This window comes from Ursus maritimus, unplaced genomic scaffold (genome assembly GCF_017311325.1).
Source record: "Ursus maritimus isolate PB19 unplaced genomic scaffold, ASM1731132v1 scaffold_1, whole genome shotgun sequence".
Lineage (NCBI taxonomy): Eukaryota > Metazoa > Chordata > Mammalia > Carnivora > Ursidae > Ursus > Ursus maritimus.
Window position 1 is genome coordinate 98,459,237 of NW_024423343.1, and position 23,514 is coordinate 98,482,750.

The 23,514-nt window shown below is 53.0% G+C and overlaps 1 protein-coding gene across 1 annotated transcript in view; it reads right to left on the reverse strand.

Moving 5' to 3' along the window:
- Window positions 1-23,514, reverse strand: part of SCTR (secretin receptor) — an 84,429-nt gene that overhangs the window by 23,706 nt on the left and 37,209 nt on the right. Inside the window, exons 5-6 of the mRNA XM_040636868.1 lie at window positions 10,005-10,112; window positions 3,640-3,743 (exon numbers count right to left, since the gene is read on the reverse strand). Of these exons, the coding sequence (XP_040492802.1) occupies window positions 3,640-3,743; window positions 10,005-10,112 (212 nt within the window). The remainder of the gene's footprint in view (window positions 1-3,639; window positions 3,744-10,004; window positions 10,113-23,514) is intronic.

Sequence of the window (23,514 nt, forward strand, 5' to 3'; positions counted from 1 at the left end):
AAAAAAAAAAAAACAGGCACAAGAATAGTATTTGGGGAAAACTTGCTGACAGCTGTTCATATGAAAATGACCTTGAGGTTCAAATGGCCCCAGCTCCGTGGTGTTAAGAAGTGTACTGCAGGGAAAGAATGCAGGCTTCAGAGCCGAGAGACAAGGTTTCCAAACCCAGGACTGTTACTCACCAGCTGTGTGACCTTGGGCAAATTACTTAACTTCTCTGAGCCTCAGATTCCTCATCTGCAAAATGGGGATAATATCTACCTTGCAGGCTTGTCGGAAGAACAGATAAAGTATCAGGTCGTGTATCTAGACAATGCCTGGCGCTTATGAGACACTCAGAGGATGTTAATTTTTTCCCACCTCCACCCCCCACCCCCACGCCCCATCATCCTCCCTTCAACACAAATCATGGGTCCAAGATCGCGGTATAAAGTATGAGGTATAAAGGAGCTGCTAAAAAAAAAAAATTAGGCCTATTCTCAGTTACAATAATGGAGTGCTGTGGGACAGTAGGCAACATCGGAACATTCGGAGTGTTTCGTCCAGTTCTGGGCATGCTATTTTAAGAGGCACATTAATACACCGGAATGTTTCCGCAGAAGGGAAGAGTGCATGAAAAAACTGGGCACATTACACCCCGAGGAAACAAACAAGCAAACCTAGGGAAGAAAAGTATTAGAACAATTGACAGGTAGAGGCATAAGACCCAGCGTGTGAGCTCTGGGGGGAGGAAGCTACCAGAAAGAAATGTGACTCAGAGTGACCACAAATTTTCTGAGAGCAAGAGGCGGCCTTTGATAGGATGGCTGCCATGTGACATTGAGCTTCCCCACTGGTGTGACTGCGATCCCAGAAGCCAGGAGCCGCCTCTCAGGAATGAAGGAGAGAGCCGAAAGGACAGTAGGTTGCCTTAGATTCATGGTGCCTAGACTTTGGGACATTGAAGAGCAGTCAACTGTCAGGAAATTAGAGCCCCAGACCTTAGGGCGTGAGCCTCACTCCTAGGACCACCTGGTGTTGCAGCTGACAGTTCAGAAGCAGATTTGGGATAGTCGGTGACAGCATGGGGAGGCACGGGGTGACAAGTATGGGGCGTTCGGGCTGAATCTCTGCACTGTCCCGCGGCTGGTTTGATTGTCTGCCAGGGAACCCTCAGGACGCCAGCCAGCTGCACTTGTCCCTGCGTTACGTGTGTAAGTTCTGATCCAGAAACAGCCCTGCTCCCAAGAGGCCTGATGTGCCCTCAATGCACCTGCTCTCCCCATCTGCAATGGGCGTCACCCCCCCCCCCAGGGAGCTCGGGGTCCCGTAGCCTCACTGCTGTCTGTCCTGGGTCAAGCTGCCTGTCTCTCTGCTGTGTGTCCTGACTGGGCCACCTTCCTTCTGCATCCTCTAGATGAGGGGTCAGCAGACTTTTTCTGTAAAGGGACAGGTAATAAATGTGTTAGACTTTGAGTGCCATTTGGGCTCTTGCCATTACTTAGCTCTGCTCTTGTAGCACAAATGGCCGTAGCCATGTCTCAATAAAACTTTATTTGCAAAAGCAGGTGGTGGGCTGGATTTGGCTCAAGGGCCATAGTGTGCCAACCTCTGCTCGAGGTAAGCAAACCCCATTTTATTTACCCAAGCAGCAGCCTGGTCCTTTCTGCTAATCTGAGTCCACTGTGGGCTTTTGTTGGTGAAGAGAGCAGCATGTATCAAGTAAGGACATTGAAAAAAGACAGCCAACAAGTGCTCGTTTCCATCATCAGTTGATTAGAAGAGAAAAGACATTTCAACAATCAGAGACAGGAGGATTCAAATCTCAAAGTAGAAGACGAAGCTTGTGGACCAGCATCTAGGCAACAGTAAATCACACAGCCTGCAAACCTTTCTGATCTTAGGGATTGTAATTTTTTAAATTTTTTATGTGAGCTGACACCAAAGTAGGTCTCCTTCCCACTATTTTTGGCTAATTCATATTCCGAGTTAAGTCCACACTTTGCATTTACCTTTGTTAAATTTCAGCTCCTTGTTTTGGGATTTTACAGTTTCAACCTTGGACGAATATCATGGTTAAGGTCCTGGGCTCTGTCCTTCCCCAGCTGATGTGTCTAAGCCAACAGTGTCTCTGATGTGGTTTCAATAGACGTAACTCAGAAAACCAAAAGCTCCTTGGGATCCTCAATAATTCTTAAGAGTATAAAAGGTCCCAAGGCCAAAAGGTTTGAGAACCACTGGCCAAGGCAAATCCTGTACCCCATCCCTCTGCCAGGGATGGTTTGGGGGAGGGGGGAGGCTCAAGTCACTTTGGGCCAGTGAGTTGCGAGGACAAGCTTGCTGGGGTTTGGGTGAAGAAGGTTTCTTGCTTTTGGGAAGAAGCCATAGGAAGTCAGACAAGCAGGCACGGGGGAGTCTGTGGCTGTCATCACTAATGGAAGCCATCCTACATCGAGAGAGGTGGCAGCCTCGAGAAGAAGCCCACAGGATAGCAGGAGGAGAAATGGAAAGAACCCGGTCCTTTCGCAGTTTGTTAGTGCTGCTTTATGAAAGAGTTCTGAAGCCTGTTCTCTGCACCCCCAGTTACATGAGCCACGTCTGTTTATTAGGCAAGTTGGAAATTTCTGTTCCTTGCAGCCCAGAGTATCCTTTCGAACCGCTGTGCTGCCACCCACCATAAGAACGTTCTCTCTTAATTTTATGGACTTTGCCATGTGATCACATGAACTTCCTGTCCTCATATAAGTCAGTGATAGAAATGGTCACCTGCAGGGGTCAGAGCCCATCCACTCCTCCAAAACCATCTGTACCCACTGATCAATCCTTGCTGGGTCTCGTTATTAAAGTACCCTGCTCTGGGGCGCCTGGATAGCTCAGCCATTAAGTGTCTGCCATTGGCTCAGGTCATGATCCCAGGGTTCTGGGATCGAGCCCCACATTGGGCTCCCTGCTCCACGGGGGGCCTGCCTCTCCCTCTCCCACTCCCCCTGCTTGTGTTCCCTTTCTCACTGGCTGTCTCTCTCTGTTCAAAAAATAAATAAAATCTTCAAAAATAAATAAAATAAAATAATAAAATAAAATAAAATAAAATAAAATAAAATAAAATAAAAGTACCCTGCTCTGGCCAGACCTGAAGACCTCATGTGTGTCCCCAGCTGGGTGACAAGCCCCAGGAGGGAAGAAACTTGAGTCTCCACCTTGGTCCCCCTTCTCAGCACTTCCCCAGATTACTTCGTTTGGTTCTCTTGGCAAGTCTGTGAGGTCAGAACCATGACCAGCCCCATTTGCCTGATGGAGAAACTGAGGCACAGAGAAATTAAGTCCTCCCACCCCCACCAAGGTCACAGTCAGGGTTCAGACTCACCAGCCCAGCTCCAGGCATCTAGCCACCACGGTGCTTCTCTTTCGCTTTCATGACTAAGTCACCCCCAGTCTCGTGGCGACAGAGGGCAGCTCTCACTGTGCCTGGGGTCCTTAGAACACCCCCTCCGGGCTGACAACCAGGGCAGTGAGGCAGGCCCCCCGAACCCTGGATGATGAGTCAGGTGGGGTGGGTGACAGGAGCAGCTCCCGGTCCCCTGATCTTGACCTGGGGCTGGCTCTACTCCATCTTCTCACCCAGCAGACCCCCAGCCCAGAAAGAGGGGCAGACAGGCTTACCCGCTTCTCATTGGATGAGTCGTTCACGTTAACTCCACAGGCCAGGTCAGCCCTGGGGAAGGTTTCCGACCAGCCGTCCTGTGTGCAGTTTCGAAACATGGAACCTGTGGGGGCCAAGCATCCTGCAGGTGAGCAGTGGGGACCGGGGACAGATGGCCTGGGGTCCCGAACCCTCAGCCACACCTTAGGGGCCGCCTGCCACTTCCCTGTCGCTCGCTCCAGCTCCCTTCCTCTGAACCACACAGTCAGCTCCCAATTGGCCCAGCCAATCCCTGAAGAATACGTTAATGGTCAGTAAAAACGGGCGGGAAAGGGACACCTGCGTGGCTCAGTTGGTTAAGCGTCTGCCTTCAGCTCAGGTCATGGCCTCAGTGTGCTGGGATCGAGCCCTGCATCAGGCTCTCCACTCAGCGGGGAGCCTACTTCTCCCTCTCCCTCTGTGATCTCTCTCACTTTCGCTGTCTCTTAAGTAAATAAATAAAAATCTTAGGAAAAAAAAAAAAAGAAGTGGCCGGGAAGGGAACGTAGGGAGATAGCCCTAGAAAGGCCAAAGATGAAGACCTGTGTGCACAGGTGAGAGAGAGACAGACCCGAGGACCCCGAGGCCTCGGTCTATGAAGCAGGCCGGCTCTGAACTAATACCCCGCTCAGCCTCCAAGCACTACTTTCCTTCCTCTCGGGGTCCCACAGCCTTGCCCAACCCCACGTCCCTCTGTGCCAGACACAGGCCTCCACAGACGGGGCCGGCGCTGCACACATCACAGAACCCTATGGTCCGAGCAGCTCTCCTCCACTGGACCCACGCCCCTGCAGAGCTTCCGGTCACTGCTCCCCAGCCCAGCTGGCTGTCCCCAGGCCCAGCCCCACTCCAGGGGTCCCACCCCGTGGCACTATGGCCTCACCCCGGGTCTGTCCATTGCCACCCCACCCCACCCCCCACCTTTCCTTCCTGGGCTCCAATCTCAGCATCAAGGTCCCTGGCACTCCAGGGGGGACTTCCCCTGCCCATCCTCCACCCCCCACTGGCTGAGGGGCCACTTCTGGCTTTTTGTGGGTTTTCCCAAAACAGGGGCTGCTCCCTGACCCCCTGGGTGTTCACAGGAGATAAATATAAACCTTCGCCCTGGTAGGACACCAGTACTCTTTCAAGGGATTACAGTGTCTCATATGATGCCAAATGTCGTGCTCAAGGACAGCAGTCCCGAGCGATTTTGATTGTACACCCCCAACAAAAAACCACTGATCTCACTCTCGAAGGATCGTGTATCTGCTCCATTACAAAATCCTGTGCTCTACTATGGTAACACCTGGGGATTACTATGTCCAGACACTGCTCTAAGCCTGCGACAAGTAGCAACTCCTCTAACCCTAACAAGACTATGAACTAGGCAGTTACTTTTAGAGGAAAATACATTATAACATGTAAATACTGCATCCATTTTACAGTTGGGGAAACTGAGGCACACTGCAGTTAAATAATCTGCTTAAGATCACAGCACAGGAAATGGAAGAAATGGGATTTGAACCCCGGGGTCTCGGACCCTCGCTCTCAGCCACACACTACGTACTGATCCCCTTTCTTTCTCCTGCTTATCCCGATCCCAGGTCCCGCTGCCATTTAATGGCTGGGCTCCCCAAGAACCTGGCATGGTTGGCGAGATTCACTATGGTTCCCATAGTGAAATGTCCTCAGGCTCTCGGTGCCACTGCCGCACCAAGGAAGTTCTGTTTCAAATCTCACTTGAGTCCCTGAAAACCACCACCAGGGCAGCCGGCAGCACTGTGGTCTGGTTTCCAGGGGGCCGCCCCTTCCGGAGCGGAAGGAGTTCGCAGCCCTCTGGCCACACACCCCCGCGTTTGTGTGCATTCGCCTCCAGCACAAGGGCAAGGTCAAGTCCCACGCCCCTCGCACAGAGGTGGCTGGCTTCCCCGCCTCCCCTAGCAGCGATGAGCTCCCCAGGGCTCCGTGCCTACCCAGAGCCCTAGCACCTCTGTTTGCTGGCTGGTGGGCTAGAAAAGCAACTGAGTGGAGATCAAGAGCCCGCTGTAAACGCTTCTGTAAAGGAACAGGGAAGTTTGCCCACAAGGAGCTTTTACAGCAGGAACCCGAAGACTGGGGAAGGGGAGCTGCCGCCAAGAAGGAAATCTTAGGAAGCCCCCAGGAGGAGTCCGCAGCCTGCCTGGCCCAGCGGCATCCTTTACTCCAGGCAGCAGAGGAGGGCCAAGGGCTGGCCCCAGGATCTGACTGCGGCGGGTGTGGCGGGGGCTCAGGGGACAGCCCTGGAGTTAGGAGCTCTGACACCCCCTCTGCTCTAATTTGTACCCTCTCCAGCGGCCGTAGCCACCCCGGCTGGGCCTCGCATGCTCCTCTCGTACAGGCCTCGGGTCTGGACCACTGGTGCACAGCGTTCAGGGTCAAACGGGTTCCGCTGAACTCGAGCGAGAACTGTGGCTGGCATTTCTAGAACCAGCCACTAGGCTAATTTCCAGATTTTGATCCAATCCTCATAGCACTCCGTGAGGGAGATCCTGCTAGCTGATTTTCCAGATAAGAAAACCAAGGCCCACGATTGGGCAACAGGGCCCAGCCAGGATGCCACCCTTCTCTGTGCCTCCCTCCCGCCTGGCCCTCTCCCTGTGGTCCAGGGGCAGCTTCTAGCCCCAGGAGATCTCCGCCTTCCGGATCGAGATATGCCCGGCCCCTGAAGGCTCCTGAGACCTGGAGCACAGGTTTCCAAGTAGCCGGATCTGAGTGGGAAACCCAGCCCTGCCTCTTGGTCATCTGGGTGTGAGCTTACGTACATCACTTCTCTGTGCCCAGTGACAAGAACCACCCATGCTGCAGGACCGAGCAGGGAACACGACAGCACCAGGAAGTGCCCAGCCTGGTGCCCGGCCCAGCGAGCACCACAGGGTGAGTCCCTCCTCCTCTCAGCCTTTCCAAAACTGACCAGCGGTGGTGGGGCTCGGAGGCATGGCATTCAGGAGGGGGTGCAAGATTTCTACAGTTAAGTCAAGGGAGCTAGGGTGTCAGATGGGAAAGCAGGGTGGTCCCATTTCGACTTGGTTGGATGGGAAGTTGAATCAAGAGAACACAAACTCCCTGGAGCCCGGAACCAGTTATCAGCCAGGGTGTCCCTAGAGGCTGGGCTGGGCTGCCCATTTGGGGGCCTTTCCTCACTGACCCGGTGGGATTCCCCGGACAGATGCGGCATGTGGTCCAGGCCAGGCGCCCGGTGTGCTAACAAGGTGGTGCCCTGTGCTGACCGGGCCCTTGGCAGAACCGCAGAGGGGACAAGGGCTGGCTCTCTCTGGAGTCCCGTCAACACCCCCACTTCCCCTGCGGTTAATTCCTAACAGGACAGGGGTCCTTCCTTACCCAGGTTCAGGTCCATGTATGCCTCGAGGGCCTCTGAAGGTACAGTCAGTACTTTTGTGCATAAAAAAGTGCAGTTTGGGGAAGAGCCAGTCCAAAGCTTTTCTCCAGTTCTCAAAAGGCTCCAGGACCCTCATCAGGTTAGGACCCTCTGCTGTGTTAAGGCTCCAATCCCAAAATAGAAGGGCAAGGCCAAGGCCTGACCCTGCCTGGGAAGTGTGTTTTCTAACAAGGAACTCTGGAAGACCAGTGCCCCATTAAGAATCAAAGGAATGCGTCCTGGAGGGAACATTCTAGACCTTGGCACACACAGAAAAATAGCTGGGGGCAGATTCCAGCCTGCAGTTTCTCCGGTCACATGCATTACCATCCTGTGTGGGCCCGTGTAGTGAGTGCCCTGGGAAATAATTTATTATTATTGTTTTCTTCTCTCAGAAGGAAGGGTCAGTGCAAAACACCAGACTGTCCTTGCCGGGCACTCCTCCCTGGGTTGGGCTGGAATCCTGTGAGATATCACTGAGGGGAGCCCTCCTTCCTGAGAGGAGACCAGGGGGCTGGGATCTTTGGGGAAGCAAAAGGTGGTAGGAAGATGGTTCTTGGTGGCTAACTGAGGCTGGACTGGTCCTGACCCGTGCTCCTGGACTGGCTGGTGCCCGGGCCTGGGGCTGGGTATGAACAGAGTGGCCCTTGGGCGGGGAGGGGGGTGACACTGCCCCGCAACAAGCCGGGAGCACTAGCCAGCAGGGTCCCCCAGTGGACTGGTAGACGGGTGGCTCCTGCAGCCTCACAGCGACACCATGCGGCAGAAAGAAGAAACTGCAGCAGAGGTAGGCGTACCACCCCAGCCTACTCGCCCACAGCGTGTAGACCTGGAACTGCACTCCTGGGTGAACTCCGGGGATTCTTGAGCAATTAAAGGGTTGCGGATCCTCAAAAAGGAGGCAGTAGGCTACTAGTTAATGAGGCATGAAGGCGTTCTAGCAATTGATTGGAATGGATTTGGCCAGGAGCATGGCTCTGCCTGGCCCCTCTGCAGAAAGGTAGGAGGAGATGGGGGAGGCCAAGGCCCTGCACTCTGGGCTGCGGAGGGAAGGCTGGGAAAGGAGGGGAGCTTCAAGTCCCTCCAACAGAAGAGCTTGGTCAACAAGGGAGGAGCACTGGACCGGGAGTCCAGGATCTGGTCCTGGCCTTGCACCTGACCAGCCTGTTGCTGCAGGTCAACCACGTGTGGATTAATTTCATGTGTCGGGAGCTCTGTGGACCCCAGACATAGACATAGAAGGGTCACGCTGGGAGAAAAAGACTGTTGGTAAGTTTGCTGGCACATGTGTGCAGGCGTGTGTTGGGGGGCGGGAGGCAAGAAGGGAGAAGAGAGGGAAAGAAAGGACAAATGGAGATTTTTAAAATTCATTTCCAAGCACAGCCTCATAGACGGGTCCTGTTTATTCCCCCCTTTTTCCAGATGAGAAAATCAAGGCTGAGAATGAGTTACTTGGGCTCTCAGGCCTCAGAGACGGACACCTGGCTGGACCACACTCTCCCACGTCCCTTGCAGGTCAGTGTCGCCACATGACTAAGTTCTGGCAGAGGCAACGTGGGCGAAGCGGGATCATATTCAGGCCTGGTGGTAATCAGGAGCACCCGGTTTGGAGTTCAGGCGGGCAGGCTCTGCACGTACGAAGGCTTTGAGATTTGGGACATCTGTCTGTTTCGGCAGTGGGCATTATCCAAGCAGTAAGTGGAGGAGGGGGACTCAAACCCGTCTCCCCGGTCCCCTGCAGTTCCTGTATGCTGGGCATCAAGGAGGCTGAGCGGGACAGTGTGCTCCCCAGATCTGGGTGTGTGTGTGTGTGTGTGTGTGTGTGTGTGTGTGCACATGCATACTAGAAAATTATGGAGTGAGGAATTTACACTCCTCTCCCACACTGCATGGTCTTGGCTTCCTCATTGGTCATCCTTTCCTTACCTGGCTTTGGGTTGCTGGTGGGTTTTAGTGTAAAGTCATCATTTCTGGTTTGTTCTTGTGAAGGGCCTCATTGGCCAGCGTTTTCTGCCCCACATAGACAAGGGGAGAGGGCAGCAGGGCCAGGTCAGGTCATTTAGACTTTAAATGACCTCATGGAGGACAGGGGCCAAAGACCATGAAACTACCTTGCCTCCACCCAGCATCACCCCCCCCCCATAAGGCTGTAGTCTCACCTTGACCCTGGCATCGAGCACAGGGCACTGGTTTTGAAGTCGGAGAAATCTGGGTTTGAATCTTAGTTTCTCCATCTTCTAGCTGTGCACCTTAGGCAAAGTGCTAAACCCCTCTTAACTCCCTGTTATTTTTGCTCTTTCTAGGATCAAGTGGAGGAGACGAGGTCTGTGATTGGCAGGAGAGTTGTGATGGTTAAAATGAGTCTGTGTTCTTATAAAATGCCTGGCAGGTGGGGTTTTAGCCCATGTTAGTCCCTGAACATCCCATCTGAGACAGTCTCCCCACCTCCCTGCCTCATATTAAGAAAATCCTTGTAAACTGCAGTTTTCCTCAGGCAAGAGATCACCCAGGACGCAAGGGGCTTTGAGGGAGGGCATAGTTTATCAGCAGACCCTGGCAAAATGGACACACAGAAAGTAAGTGTTCTGGAAAGCTAGGTTGTGCCACCGTGGGACCCAGACCCAGGGGCTGGAGCAAGGGGTCTGGTTGCTAAGGGGGCAGAAACATGGAAGGAAGTGGGGGGGCCCACATGGGAATGTGGGACAGAGAGAAGCAAGCCCAGTCTCCTTTGTCACTTCTTAGTACATTGCCTCCTGGCCCTCTTCCTTGGGAACCTGCGAATCAAGCCCGCCCCACACCCCCAAACAAGGGCTCCAGTCCCCAACAAGGACCACCTCCCACCGTGCCGTTCACCACCTGTCCCCAGAGGTTCTTCGGCCCCCAGGCCAAGGCCCCACCCAGAGGGCCACCCACTGCCTCGCAGCCAAGACCCACGGGCTGAGTGGTTACCGTTTCTACCGGTGAGCATCTGCAGGAACTGGGGGCACCCCACTTCCACAGTCAGTCCCAGCGCAGAGGAGGGCCAGCAGCTCATGTTGTCCCAGAGCCCCTCGCAACCTGCCAAGACGAGCAGCAGCATTAGACAGGGAGCAAACGCGGGCCAAGGGCCCCCTCACACCGCCTGTCACCACTCCCAACACTCCGGCCTGCTAGGAGTTCCCATTAGGCATTGACTCTTCGAGATCAGGAATGTCCCGTGGTGTCTAATGTGCCCTTTTATCTTTGGGGCCTCCGACTCTGCCGTCTACACAGTAAGCGCTCGTGTTGAAGGCCTGAAGGAAGGAGAGGACACACTTATCTCGTATAAGCCTCACCAGGGTGGGTCTGGATTTCTCTAGAGCAGAAGACGGAGCACCTCTTGGCCTCAGCTCGCCTTAGACCCCACGGCAGGGGGCCTCCAGCCTGGCTACACGGTGTATCCATCTAGGGAGCTTTATTATTGTTTTTTAAAAGATTTTATGTATTTATTTGTCAGAGAGAGCACCAGCAGGGAGAGCAGCAGGTGGAGGGAGAAGCAGTCTTCCCGCTGCGCCAGGAGCTGGATGCGGGACAAGACCTGAGCTGAAGGCAGCCGTTTCCCCGACTGAGCCGCCCAGGTGTCCCCATCTGGGGAGCTTTAAAAACATACAGAACTGGGCCCTCCACCCAGCGATCCTGATTTAATTGGTGTCAGGAGGGGCCCAGGTGTGCTACTGTGTTAAAACAGGCTCCTGGGCCGTTCCCAGCGTGGATCCGTTGGCAACGGGCTTTGGTCTGAGCGCTGACTTCTGAATTCCATGTTAAGGTCCTGGCCTTCCAGTCCTCTGCCTGTCAGCTCTGGTTTGGTGCTACCGGGAGTCCGTCACCCTGTGCTTTCACACATATGAGCTCATCGAACCCATGGCAGTGCTCCAAGGCACCTGGCCCTGTCCTTGTTTTATGGATGAAGTGATAACGCAGAGAAGAGAAGCGGGTTCCTGGAGTCGCACAGCCGGTAAATGCAGGGGCTGGAAAGTGGCTGTCCAGCCACACTGCTTGGTGCCACCTGCCAGGCTCCACCCACCTGCCCTGTCTCCTTGGGCACCAACCCCAGTTTCCAAGAGCCTTCCGCATAGAGCTGGAGAGGGGCCAGGAGGTGGCAGGGAGGCAGGGTGTGGCGCTGGCCCAGGAGGGAAAGAGGAAGGATGCAGAGAGCTGGGCCGAAGGCAGGTGGGTCTCTCCTCTTGCAGGGGGTTCAGGATGGGGGAAGAGAGGAAGCGGGAAGTCGGAATGCCCGGCTGGGGGCTTTGGAGGCAGAGCTGCCCCGGAGTGACAGACAGACTGTGGCCTGGGGCAAAGTTGCCCGTAGGAATGAGACAGAGCTTAGACACAGAGGCAAGGCTTGGATGGAGCTTGAACAGGACAGTGGAAGCATCCTGGGACTCAAGACCAAGGTCTGTGTCATTCGAGGAATGTGGGCAATGAGCAAGCCCTTAGATGTCCCTGAACCTTCACCCTGACTCTCACAGTGAGCCCTGAAAGAGGAGGGGCTGGAGCTGTCCGTCTGAGCTCCCCCCCAGAGAACCCAGGCAGAGTTCTGCCACGGTCCAGGCACCTGGTCACCCACTTTCCAGCCTGGATGCTGCTCGCCAGACCTGAGCAGGGTCTGCCAGAGCTTGCAAGCTCCCGGTGACTCTGGTCTCCGCAGATGCCCCTGGGACGGCGACACCGTGCTGGGAAGGCCTGAAACAGATGACCCATTGTGTCTGTCTACTTGAGCCATTCCAGCGGCTGGAGCCTGGCGGATGAGGCTGACCCATGTCCTTCCGCCTTCTGCAGAAGTCTCTGTATGACAGCAGGGTGCCTCATTTACAAGGAGCCACATGTCTTGTGTTAGAAGCAGCTGGGGCACTTCCCAGCTGTGGAAGAATTCAGGGGCCTCTTTCCTCACTTTGGGAGAAATGACCTCAGGGCCGGGCCAGGTCAGCCAGGGCATGGGCCCAGGGCTCCTGCCCGTGAGGCTGGACAGCCGCCATCCAGCTGGCTAGACAGATGGGGAGGGTGTCAGGGCATCTGGCAGGCTTCCTGACCTGGGTCGTGTCAGGCTGGGCCCACGGGGACACTGCCCTGGGGCTGGCAGAAGGTGGCGGCGGAGGGGCTGGAGGTAAGAGCGGAGCAGGCTTCCCTCAAGGAGAGTGAGGTTCCCTGACAGCTGGTTCACAGGGCCACGCTCCCACCCGCCGTGGCATCGGGAACAGACCTAGTGCTCCCAGTGCGAGGGGACCATCCCCAGCAGCATGCTCGTCTAGCTGGGACGTGGCTGAAAGCTTTTAATTTTAATAGTGACACACTTTTCAAAAAAGAGAATTTAATATGTAGGAAGCAGTTATAGAATGAGCATATCACATCTGTGAGTTTATAGCTATTAGTGTTTAGGGGAAGCTAAGCTAAAAACTCAAAGTCAGCCGAAGAAAAGGGAGCCCTCAGGGCGTCCGGGGGCTCAGTCCGTGAAGAGTCCGACTCCTGATTGCGGCTCAGGTCATGATCTCAGGGTCCAGAGATCAAGCCCCGCGTCGGGTTCCACACTCAGAACGGAGTCCGCCTGAGATTCTCTCTCCCTCTGCGCCCCCCTCCCCCTCCCCGCCGCTCATATTCTCTGTCTCTCTCTGAAAAAATTAAATAAATCTTAAAAAAAAGGGTGGGGGAGAACCCTCGTAAACTGTTGGTGGGAATGCAAACTGGGGCAGCCGCCATGGAACACAGTACGGACGCTCCTCAAAAAATAAAAATAGAACTACGATGTGATCCAGCAATCCCACTTTTGGGTATATACCAAAAGGAAAGGAAACCGGGACCTCAAAGAGATCCCTGCACTCGCTTATCCACTGCAACATCGTTCACAATAGCCAAGGTGTGGAAACAGCCTACGTGTCCATTGAACAATGAACCGATAAGGAGGGTTACAATGCAATACTACTCAGCCTTAACAAAGAAAGAAATCCCGCCCCTTGTGACAACATGGATAAACCTGGAGGACACTAAGCTAAATGGGCTAAGCCAGACACAGAAAGACAAATGCTACGTGATCTCATTCCCATGTGGGATGTGAAAGACTCGAACTCATCAGACAGTAGAACAGTCACCGGGGGCTGGGGTCGAGGGGGGGGGACAGGGAGAGGCTGGCCAAAGGGCACAAAGCTGGGTTATGAAGGAGGAATAAGTCTAAGATCTAATGTGCAGCAGGATGAAGAAAAAAGTCAATTGATTTAAAGAGAAAACATTCAGGCGATCAGCACAGGTGGGGCGCGGGGCTGGAGGGACTGTCTCCAGGGCAGCCGGTGGTTCCGCGTGGCTCCTGGCTGCTTGCAGGGACCCTCTTTGCACTGTTCAGGGTGAGCGGAGGGCCTCAGAACCCACTTCCCACCAGGCTCCCGCGCTGAGTACAGGGAAGGCCTGCGCCAGTGGGGCAGGGATGGGAGAGGGGTGCGTCCTGGCACCAGCCTCCTTCTGGGGCTCTGGAGGGAAAGGGACAAAGCTCCGATCTCGGGTCGCTGTGGGTTCCTGGTAGGTTTAGCTCCTGAGCCCCAGAGCTCGCTGCCTGAGTTGGGGGTGAAGGGGTATCCAATGAGATAAGGGATGGAGGAGTTTTGTAAATGGGGCTCCTGGTAACTGAGCCAGTAGGGAGGCTCACCGCCTCCAGAAAAGCAGGGCCGAAATGCATACAGAGCAGCCGCTGCGTGGGCAAGCAGAGCACAGGGCAGCGTGAGGGGCAGCTCTCCACCATCCCTGATGGGCACCGTCGCCACTGACTGCCTGGTGGGAGGGTGGGGATGGAAGCCTGGGGATGTTTAAGTGCGGCGACAAGAGAAGACAATGTTGGACCACAAATGCCATCTGGGGGTGCCTGCCGAGTGCCCGTGGCTGCAGAGGAAAGCACGGCATCCTGAGTATTGGACCCAAATCTGGCTTGTGCGTGCTCTTTACCACATGGGCCTCGGTGTCCTTATCTACAAAATGGGCATAGTAACATCCCCCAGGATTTTGATGAGGATTACATAAATGATTTGTGTGTGCAGGAGAATATTTTCTGATCTGTTAATCTCCATTCTTCTCCCCTCTCCCTGCCTTTTTTTGTGTCTTTCCTCCTCAGCCTACTGGTTCATGTTCTCAGAGGTGGGAAGAAAAACTTAGAATCTTCCTGGCTTGGGTTTCCAGAGGCTGTGTGGGGGGCAGGGGGCGGGGGGCGGGGACAGGGACAAGAATTCTGGTGTCAACAAAATGCTTGGGAGAAAACAGAAAAGAAGCAAGACTTCCCTCAGACTGGAGAGACAAGGAAGTAAAGTAATGAGCAGGACGTACAAGGTTCCAGAAAGAGGCATGAGCCATCCCTGGACAGTGGGGTAACCAGGGGAGATAATGGCTGCAGGGACCTGTCTAGAGGAGCAGGACCACAGACAGCCTCACAGAGCCCATGCCTCCCCGCGAAGCTCAGAAGCTCATGGGCTCCCCCAGCTACCACAGTGCCATGTGAGTCTCTGACGGCCTGGGCAAGTGGTGGGGAAGGTCCAGAAAATACCAAGACTTAGGTTCCTCCACCCCAGGAGAGAGGAGTCAGAGCGAAAGGTACAGAAAACTGAGAAAGTTCTGTTTTTGCCTACTGGGATTGATGGGCAAAGATCGGTCTCCTTTACACTCGTGAAGCCCCTGGCACTGGGCCAGGCCCCGAGCAAAGGCTCAGTGACATCTGCTCCTCTGTCCTGCAGTCCTGCTGTCCTGCGCCACCCCCTATCCCCATAGAGACATGGCCCCAGAGGCAGGTCTGGCGATGGAGCGGGGGCTGGAATACAGGTGAAGGCGATCGGAGAGGGCAGGACAGGGCCTGGGGCATCTCTGCATCCCCACCCAGCCTGGGGCCTGGCACACAGCCAGCCCTCTGCCAACTGTGTCTGCCCTGCGTCCACCCACGGAGAAGCATCCATCTTCCAGTCCTTGATTTATTTATAAATGAGCTCAGATGGCCTGACGATAACCTGGGAGTATTTCCGGAGCCACGTGTCAAGCTGCAGGCCCAAGCCAGGCCTCCAGGGCCGGACGGGGTTGGGCAGTGGGTCCTCCCCCCAAGCCCCTTGCAGACCCCCCACTGCTCACTGTGCCGGCTAGCAGAGGTCTCCAGGGAACCAAGTCCCCCTCGCCTTGCCCTTCTGGTCCTCCCCTAGCTTCCGCTTCTGTCAGTGTTGACCCTCTCCTCCTAGCTAGCTAGAGCTCCCACATCCGTCTCCCAGCTGCCTCCTGCCCCCGCATGCCGCCATTCACCTGTCTCCTCCCCGAGACCCCTCAGGAGTTCAGGGGCTCCCGCAGCTGTCTGCTCCCTGGTTTCATCCTGTCTCCCTTTGCCTTTCTCAGCTACCATCCCTCGGCCCCATCCCTCGGCCATCCAAGGGGCAAGCTGGTGAGGTTTCCTGGGCTTTGCTAATGAGCTGATCTACGGCATTTAGGTCAAGAAAGGCATTCCCCTCCTGGTGACGGCTGGACCACACACAGAAGTGGTCAGGATGGGGTCAAGGGAACTGAAGTCCCAGGCAGCAAAGACATTTCAAAGCACAGCACGGGGGCAGCTAAACAGTCTGGGGGGCGGGGTTCTCTTTAAACCACAAAGCACAAGCCGTTCCACGGGATAAACTGTGTTGGGAGTAGTGAGCTCCCCACCACTAGAAGTATTCAAGTGGAGAGGGGCACGGAATTAGCAGGCTGGGAAATACTTCACACGTTGCATGGAGGCTGTGGAAGTTAGGAGGAAGGACCCTTCGAGCCTGAGCCTGAAGGCTGCTTTTCCTGAGTGTGCTGAGCCCTTCCCCTCCCAGGCCCTGGGCAAACTGTACCCTTCACCCACAGAATCCCCCTCACCCACCCCAATGGCTCTTCCTCACCTGGCCTAAAGCTCCTCATTTCATGCCATCTCTCACTTTAATTAAAGATTAATTGGCATCAACAGTCTGTCTTTTGTTTTCTGATTTCTTTTTTTTTTTTCAGGTTTTATTTGTCAGAGAGAGAGACAGAGAGAGCACAAGCAGGGGGTGTGGCAGGCAGAGGGAAAAGCAGACTCCCCATTGAGCAGGGAGCCTCAGGTGGGGCTCGATTCCAGGCCCCTGGGATCATGACCTGAGCCAAAGGCAGACGCATAGCCGACTGACTGAGTCACCCAGGAGTCCCCCCCTTTTTTTTTTAATTTCTAATTTTTAAATCCCTTCTTGGGAGAGTGCGGATATCAGTCGTTCACAGCTCAGTCGGGGTTGCAAACTACAAAATCCTCAGGATTTAGAGTCAAAAGATGTGGGCTGAGAGTCCTGTTTCAGCTCTGGGTGATCCTGAGTCTTTCGGAGCCTCTCTTTTCCTTATCTGTGAACTGGGGTTAATAATGGTACTTACTATACAGGTTAAAAACAAAACAAAACAAAAAGTCTGAAATGGTATACAAACATACGTTACTTGTTCCTGAAAAACGAGCCAAGATCCTTGCACCCAGGAAAGAAGAGGGGAGGTGAGCTGGGGGCGGGGCAGGGTGGGCGTGTCAGGCGCTGGGGGCGGAGCCCGAGGGGAATCCAGAAAAGGAGCTGGGAACGTTTGCTAGAAAAAATTGCGTGGAAAGCCAGCACGTCTGAAATACTGGTGCAGGCTACAACGCGAATGAACTTCGAAAACACGCTTAGCCGAAGAAGGCAGATACAGAAGGTCACCTCCAGTAGGATTCTGTGTAGAAATCCAGGGTCAGCAAACCCATAGAGACAGAAAGCAGATTCGTGGTCAGGGGAGGGGGGCAGTGAGGAGGGATTACTTACTGGGTATGGGGTTTTCTTTTGGGACAATGAAAATGCTTTGGAACTGGAGGGGTGCTGGCTGCACAGTGTTGTGAATGTCCTGAAAGCCATTGAATTGTTCACTCCTCAATGGTTAAGTGACTACGTGAATCTCACCTCATTCACCCCGTCCCTCTTCACCCCCACCCCCCCGGCAAAAGAAGTCAGCCTGTCCCCTCCTGCCCATGTTCTTCAGGACCGGGCAGCCAGCTAGTAGAGACAAGAAAAGAAGGGGCATGGCATGTCCCCATTTTGAAGGTAAGAATACTAAGGCCCAGAGAGGATTAGTGTCTTGCTCAAGGTCACACAGCCCATAAGAGACGGAGGAACGCCCGTGCCTTTGTGATTTCCGAGCCCACACCTTTCCTGCCACCACACCAACTCTCTGGAACATTCTTCCCTATGGAGAGCCAAAACCCTTCCACCAGGCAGCTCTGAGGGGGTATCAGCTTCTGTAAACAGAGCAATAAATAGCCTGGTAGATCAGTCCACACAGCTATTAGGGTGACCCTGAAACGTTCCCACAAAATGCTGGGAAAGCCTTGGCCACCTAACCCGGAATAGCTGAAGAGTTAATTTTTTATTTGTGATAAGTGTGCTGGGCTCGGTGACAGCTCCGTGAGTGGCATTTCCTGTGACTGGTGGCGATCAAACATTAACCTCCTCCCCCGGGAGGACTGGGCAGCTTAACCATTAACCCCGTGCCCCCAACTGAGAGTCCCGCCAGCCCCTCCTGCTTCAGGCACCAGGACAGATCCTCGTGGGCCCGTGCGCCCGGGTGGCTGGGGGACCGGGGCCATCTGGAGAGCAGGGCCCGGGCCGGCATGCAGGCAGCCTAGCCCTAGCCCTCCGCCGGCCTGGTTCTGGTGTGGACAGCCACGCCAACGGCTCACACCCTTTGCTGTTTCTCCTCTCCCTCCATCTCTGAGGGAGTCTCCCCCCCGCCCCCCGCCCCTCGGCCACACATTCATTCCAAACTCTGAGATGGGTGTTCTGCTCTGCATTCTCGACCTCTCAGCAGAGAAAGCCTACAGACTTTTCCAGCACTCCAGGTGCTCCAATATCCTCTGCCTTGAGGGCTTTTAAACTAGGCTTTCAAAGCAACAGATTTCCCTTTCCCAAAAGAACATTGCAGAAGGCCAACATGCCAAACAGATCCAAGAGGCCGAGTCCTGTGTGGTGATGGGAGGGAGAGGGGTGGGGGCAGGAGCCTGGCCACCTTCTCACTCACCTGCCCGCGCCTTGCCAAATGTTCTTAAATACTGCAAATCCAGCACAGTCCTTTTCCCACCTGAGGAGAGTGAGGTCCAGAAGACGGGGTGTGCTCAGGGCCTTCCCCACATCTCCCCTAGGGAGTTAGAGGCAGAACCAGGGCAGGAGTCCATCGTGAACTTTCTCAGACCTGGATGCACAATGAGGACCACGTGGGAGCCTTAAGGAAAAAGGATGACCAGACCTGCTTCAGATCAGTCAACCCAGAACCTGGGTGTGGACATGTTCACGACCACCCCTAGCTCTGTGAATGGGAGGCCGGCATCCACAGGGTGCCTGGCTAGTGGTTCACAGATAGACGAGCCTCCCAGGGCAGGGCTGAGAGTGCAGGTGGGCAGAGGGCCCAAGCAGAGCCTACCCATCGATGGCAGAGGCCAACTAAACCAGAGCTGCGGGCATTCAGGAAATTGTCCCCGGAAGAGCCAAAAAGGCAGAGTCATTGGCAGAGTGAGGAAGATGGAAGGGTGTTGTAGCAGAGGGATCAGCATGCACAAAGCCTGGAGGCACAGAGAAACCGACATCATCATGGAAATGTAAGCAATTTGGTTGAGCCAAAGGGAAATGGTTGGGATGAAGGCATGGATAAGGGCCAAGTCAGGTGCTGGAACTCACCCTGGAATCACTGAAGAGCAATGGGACATTTCAAACACATCCGATGCTCATTCTTAAAATAAGCGTCCCTTACTTCTCAGTAGGAGCTGAAGTTCACCGTATCTCTGCCAGAGGCTTGGCATTCTAGGCCTTCTCTGTCAGGGCTGAATGAAAGGCCCATGCCTTGTCACTGGAATTTTAGGCGTTCATGTGGGAGACATGCAGGCAGAGGCCAGTGCCAACTCTGCAGCGCCCGGGGCTGGCCTTGTCGGTACCTCGTCTTCTGCTGTTCCAGACACAGCATGTGGGGTAGCAGGAGGGCTCAGGAAATCACGAGGCTCAGGCTCAGTGGCGCCCCCCAGTGAGCACCGCAAGACCGTAGTCTGCCTCCTTACCAGCAGCTTTCACAGCCAGCAGAGAGCAAGGTCATCCTGTCCCCATCCCTCATGCAGAGGATGGGCGAATCGGTTAAAGCACGTTGCAACATCCAGACTGCTTGGCCCCCGCTGCCCACCACTCCCCGATTTTCCTCCTGCCTCTGGCTGCTCCTGACGATGTACACGGGGGATCTCGAGGCCGGCTTCCCCCGCCTCACCTTGTGTGGCCTCAGCCCCTTCGTGTCACCTGTACAGAGGGGTTCCCCAGCCCTGACCCCTCGTCGGTAGTCTCAGCTCTGCATGGCTGACACTCACCTCCTGATCTTTGTCTCTCCTCCCCCAGAATACCTTCGGCCCCATCTTCCTATTGCTCAGGTGGGACACTTGGGGGTCATCCTGGACACGCCCTCTCTAGGCCTGGCTTCCGTGTGTCCGCTCCTCTCCACCTCCACCCCCTCTCAGGAGCAGATCTTGCTCGTATCGCCTTGGTCTTTACCTTTTCTGCACACACCAACCTCATTTTCAAATTGCTAGCCCCCCAATCCTGTTGTCTGAAGGCTTTCTCCAGCCACTGGAGCCCACTTTCCCCCCAAGTACAGCACGCTGGGAGTGCAGGGGAATCAATGCTCCCTCCCTAGAAGCAGCCCAGGTTTTGACTGATGGGGAATTGGTGGGTAAATATCCCAGCTCGTCTGCCCCTCCGAGGCATGTGTCCTGGGCTGGCCCCTAATGCCACCAGCCGGCCCCAGAATGCACGGCCAGTTAGCACCATTCGACAGCGTTCAGATTCCTTGCCCTGTTGGGAAGGCACTACACCCCTTTCTTACCCTGTTCTCCCCTGTCCCTCAGTATCCAGTGGGGTGGCAAACGCTGCCAACTTGACCCCCTTGGGAAAAGATGGAAAACGTCTTCAGTTGAGCAGTGGTCACTAAGTATCTGTTAAGGTTCTAGCTGTCCTGAATGCAAAAAATAGAGAACGAAATGAAAAGAATGCCTTTGCTCACAGTGATAATGCCATGTTCAGGGGCCTCCTTCCCTTCTCTGTCTCAGCTCCCCACACTCCTACTGGTGGTTCCTGGGATAGCTGCCAAAGTAGCTACTTGCATTTGAATCCTCTTCCCAGCACCTGCTTCGGGGAGACCTGCTAGTCCAGATAACCATTATCAATTGCCAGGACCACTAGCTCTTCAGGGGGTGTCTCAGAGTGTCCTCCTGCCTTTCTCCAAACCACCTTCCATGCTGCAGCAAAGGTGATCTTTGCATAATGCAGAGATCTCATCGGTCCCCTCTCAAGACTCTCTAGGCTTTCCACTGCTCATAAGCTCAGGATGAAAATCCTCTACGTGGCCAATGTGCTCGTGTATGCCGTGGCCCTGCTGCCTCTCAAGCTCATTTTGTAACAAGCTCGCTCTCATCCCTAGGCTGTGTTCTGGCCCTTGGCCTTCTTCCCACCACAGGTGTGCTCCGCCATTCCCCCAGCCCAGTGCTCTTTCTCCTTTATTTTGCATAAGAAAGATGACTCATCCTTAGGTCTGGGCTCAAACATGGCTTCCCAGAGTCGCAGACCAGGTCGGGGTCCTTCGCTGATACTTACACAGAGCCGCACACCACACTCAACTCATCTCCTTCCCATTTTACAATAATTTGTGATTATTTGATCAACGTCTCCCTTATCAGCCAGTCATAACGGTTGTAGCAGAGACTGTCTATCTTGCTCATTGACAGAGCGTGATTTTGTTCAAGGTGGCCACACGCACAGTTTAAAAATCTCAATCTCCAGCCTCAGTTGCAGCCAGAGGTGGTCATGCAGTCCAGTTCTGGCTGGGGGAAGTATGAGCAGAAGTCACCTGGAGAGCTTTAGGACTTCTCAGTACATCTCACCCTTTCTTCTGGTGACTCTCTTCTTCCTGCCAGAAACAGGTACTCTCCCTTCCTGCCTGGAGGTGTGGCAGCCTTTTTATGACCATGAGGCAAACAGCACACACTAAGCCAAAAGACAGATGGAATCTGGGATCTGGTGACACCCTGGAACTTTGCACCCATTCTGGACTTTCTGTAATGTGCAAAAAAAGCCAACTCCTATTTGATGAAGCTAGCCTACCAAGCTTCTGTTACATGTGGAAAAATACATCCCTTGGTGATTAGAGAGGAGTCTGTGGTCCTTTTTTTTCACCATTGTATCCTTTGTCCTCATCATTCCCACCTCATAACAGTAAGTGCTATATTTGTGAATGAACGCTTGTAATTTCACACCAACTCCATAAAAAACATTTGGAAATTAAGACCCAGAAACATTAAGTAACTTGTTCAAGGTTACACCTGTCTGATTTATTTACTTATTTTTATTTTATTTTTTTTTTTTAGAGAGAGAGAGTGAGCAGGGGGAGGGGCAGAGGGAATGGGAGAGAATCTTAAGCAGGCCCCAGGATGAGCAAGAGGTGTGGGGCTTGATGCAGGGCTTGATCTCACAACCCTGAGATCATTACCTGAGCTAAAATCAAGAGTCAGATGCTTAACTGACTGAGCCACCCAGGTGCCCCCGGTCTGTCTAATTTAAAAGTCTGGGCCTCTCTCCTCCACTCCCCTCCTCTTCCTCTTTCTTTTTTAAAAAGTGAGGTAAAAGTCACATAACAGAGACAGAGGCTGCCTCCTCTTTTAGCTCACGGCACATTCTACAGCCACTGCCACTGGTATTCAGGCACCATGTGAAGTGGGAAAGGCAGAGAGAGGAGGAGGCTGAGGCAGAAGAAGTGAGAGGAGGGAAAAAGCACTGTGCAGCCACAGAGCCGCTGGGGCAGCAGCTGAGATCCAGGGATGTCTGTGCTGCGTGGTGCTAGAGCAGGGGAAGGAGTCCCAGACCAAGCCATGCTGTGCGGTGAGAAACTAAATAACCAACAGATCAAGAATTTCAAAAACAAAGGCCTTGACTTGGAGGGAAGGCTATTGCAAAAGGATATATGTGGCCTATACACCAGCAAATGGCATAACCTAGATGAAATGGATAAGATCCTAGGAACGCACAATGTACTGAGACAATCATGAATAGATAGAAAATCTGAGCAGACCTCTAACTAGTAAAGAGACTGAGTCAATAATAAAAAGTTTCCATTTCCCCACAAAGAAAAGCCCAGATGGCTTTGCTGATGAATTCTGCCAAGCATTTAGAGAAGAATTAACATGGGTCCTCCTCAAACACTTGCAAAAAAAGGAAAAAGGGGGACATCTTCAAAATCATCCTATGAGACCCTTATTATCTTGCTACCAAAGCCAAAGACATTACAAGGTAACTACAGACCAATATCCCTGATGAACATTAATGCAAAAATCTTAAACAAAATACCAAGAAACTGAATTGAACAGCATAATCCATTAAAAGGACTATATACCATGACCAAGTGGAATCTATCCCTGTAAGGCAAGGATGGCTCAACATATGAAAATCAGTCAATGTAATATACTACATTCACAGAATAGAGAACAAAAACCACATGATCATCTCAATTGATGCAGAAAAAGCATGGACAACGTTCAGCCCCTTTTCATGATAAAAACACTTAACAAATTAGGACTAGAAGGAAACTAGCTCAACATAACAAAAGCAATATGTGAAAAGCCCACAGTGAATATCTCACTCATTGTTGAAAGACAGAAAGCTTTTCTTGTAGGATCTAGAACAAGACAAGGATGCCTCTTATCACCATGTGTATTCAGAGTAGTAGGGAAGTCCTAGCCTTAGCAATTAGGCAAGAAAAAGAAATAAAAGGCATCCAAATTGGAAAGGAGGAAGTAAAATGATCTCTGTTCACAGATAACATAATCTTGTACATAGAAAATCCTTAATATTCCACAAAAAAACCTGTTGAACTAATAAATGGACTCAGCAAAGTTGCAGGATAGATATGAAGTCAACACACAAAAATCAGTTGTATTCCTATACACTAATGAGGAGCAACCTGAAAAGGAAATTAAGAAATGAATCAATTTACAATAGTATAAAAAAATAAAGCATTTAGGAATAGACCCAACCAATGATGTTAAAGACTTTTATGCTGAAAATGACAGAATGTTGCTAAAAGAAATTAAAGGCACAAATAAATGGAAAGACATCTTGTGTTCACGGATCAGATAACTTAATATTGTTAAGATGCCGATACAACCCAAAGTAATCTATAGATTCAATGCAATCCCTATCAAAATCCCAAAGGCATTATTTGCAGAAATAAAAAAAATCCCTCCTAAAATTCATTTGGCATCTCAAGGGACCTGGAAACAGCCAAATCAATCTTAAAAGGACAAAGTTGGAAGTCTCATACTTTCTGATTTCAAAACTGACTACAAAACTACAGTAATCAAAACAGTGTGGCACTGGCAGAAAGACATATAGACCAATGGAATAGAATAGAGAAC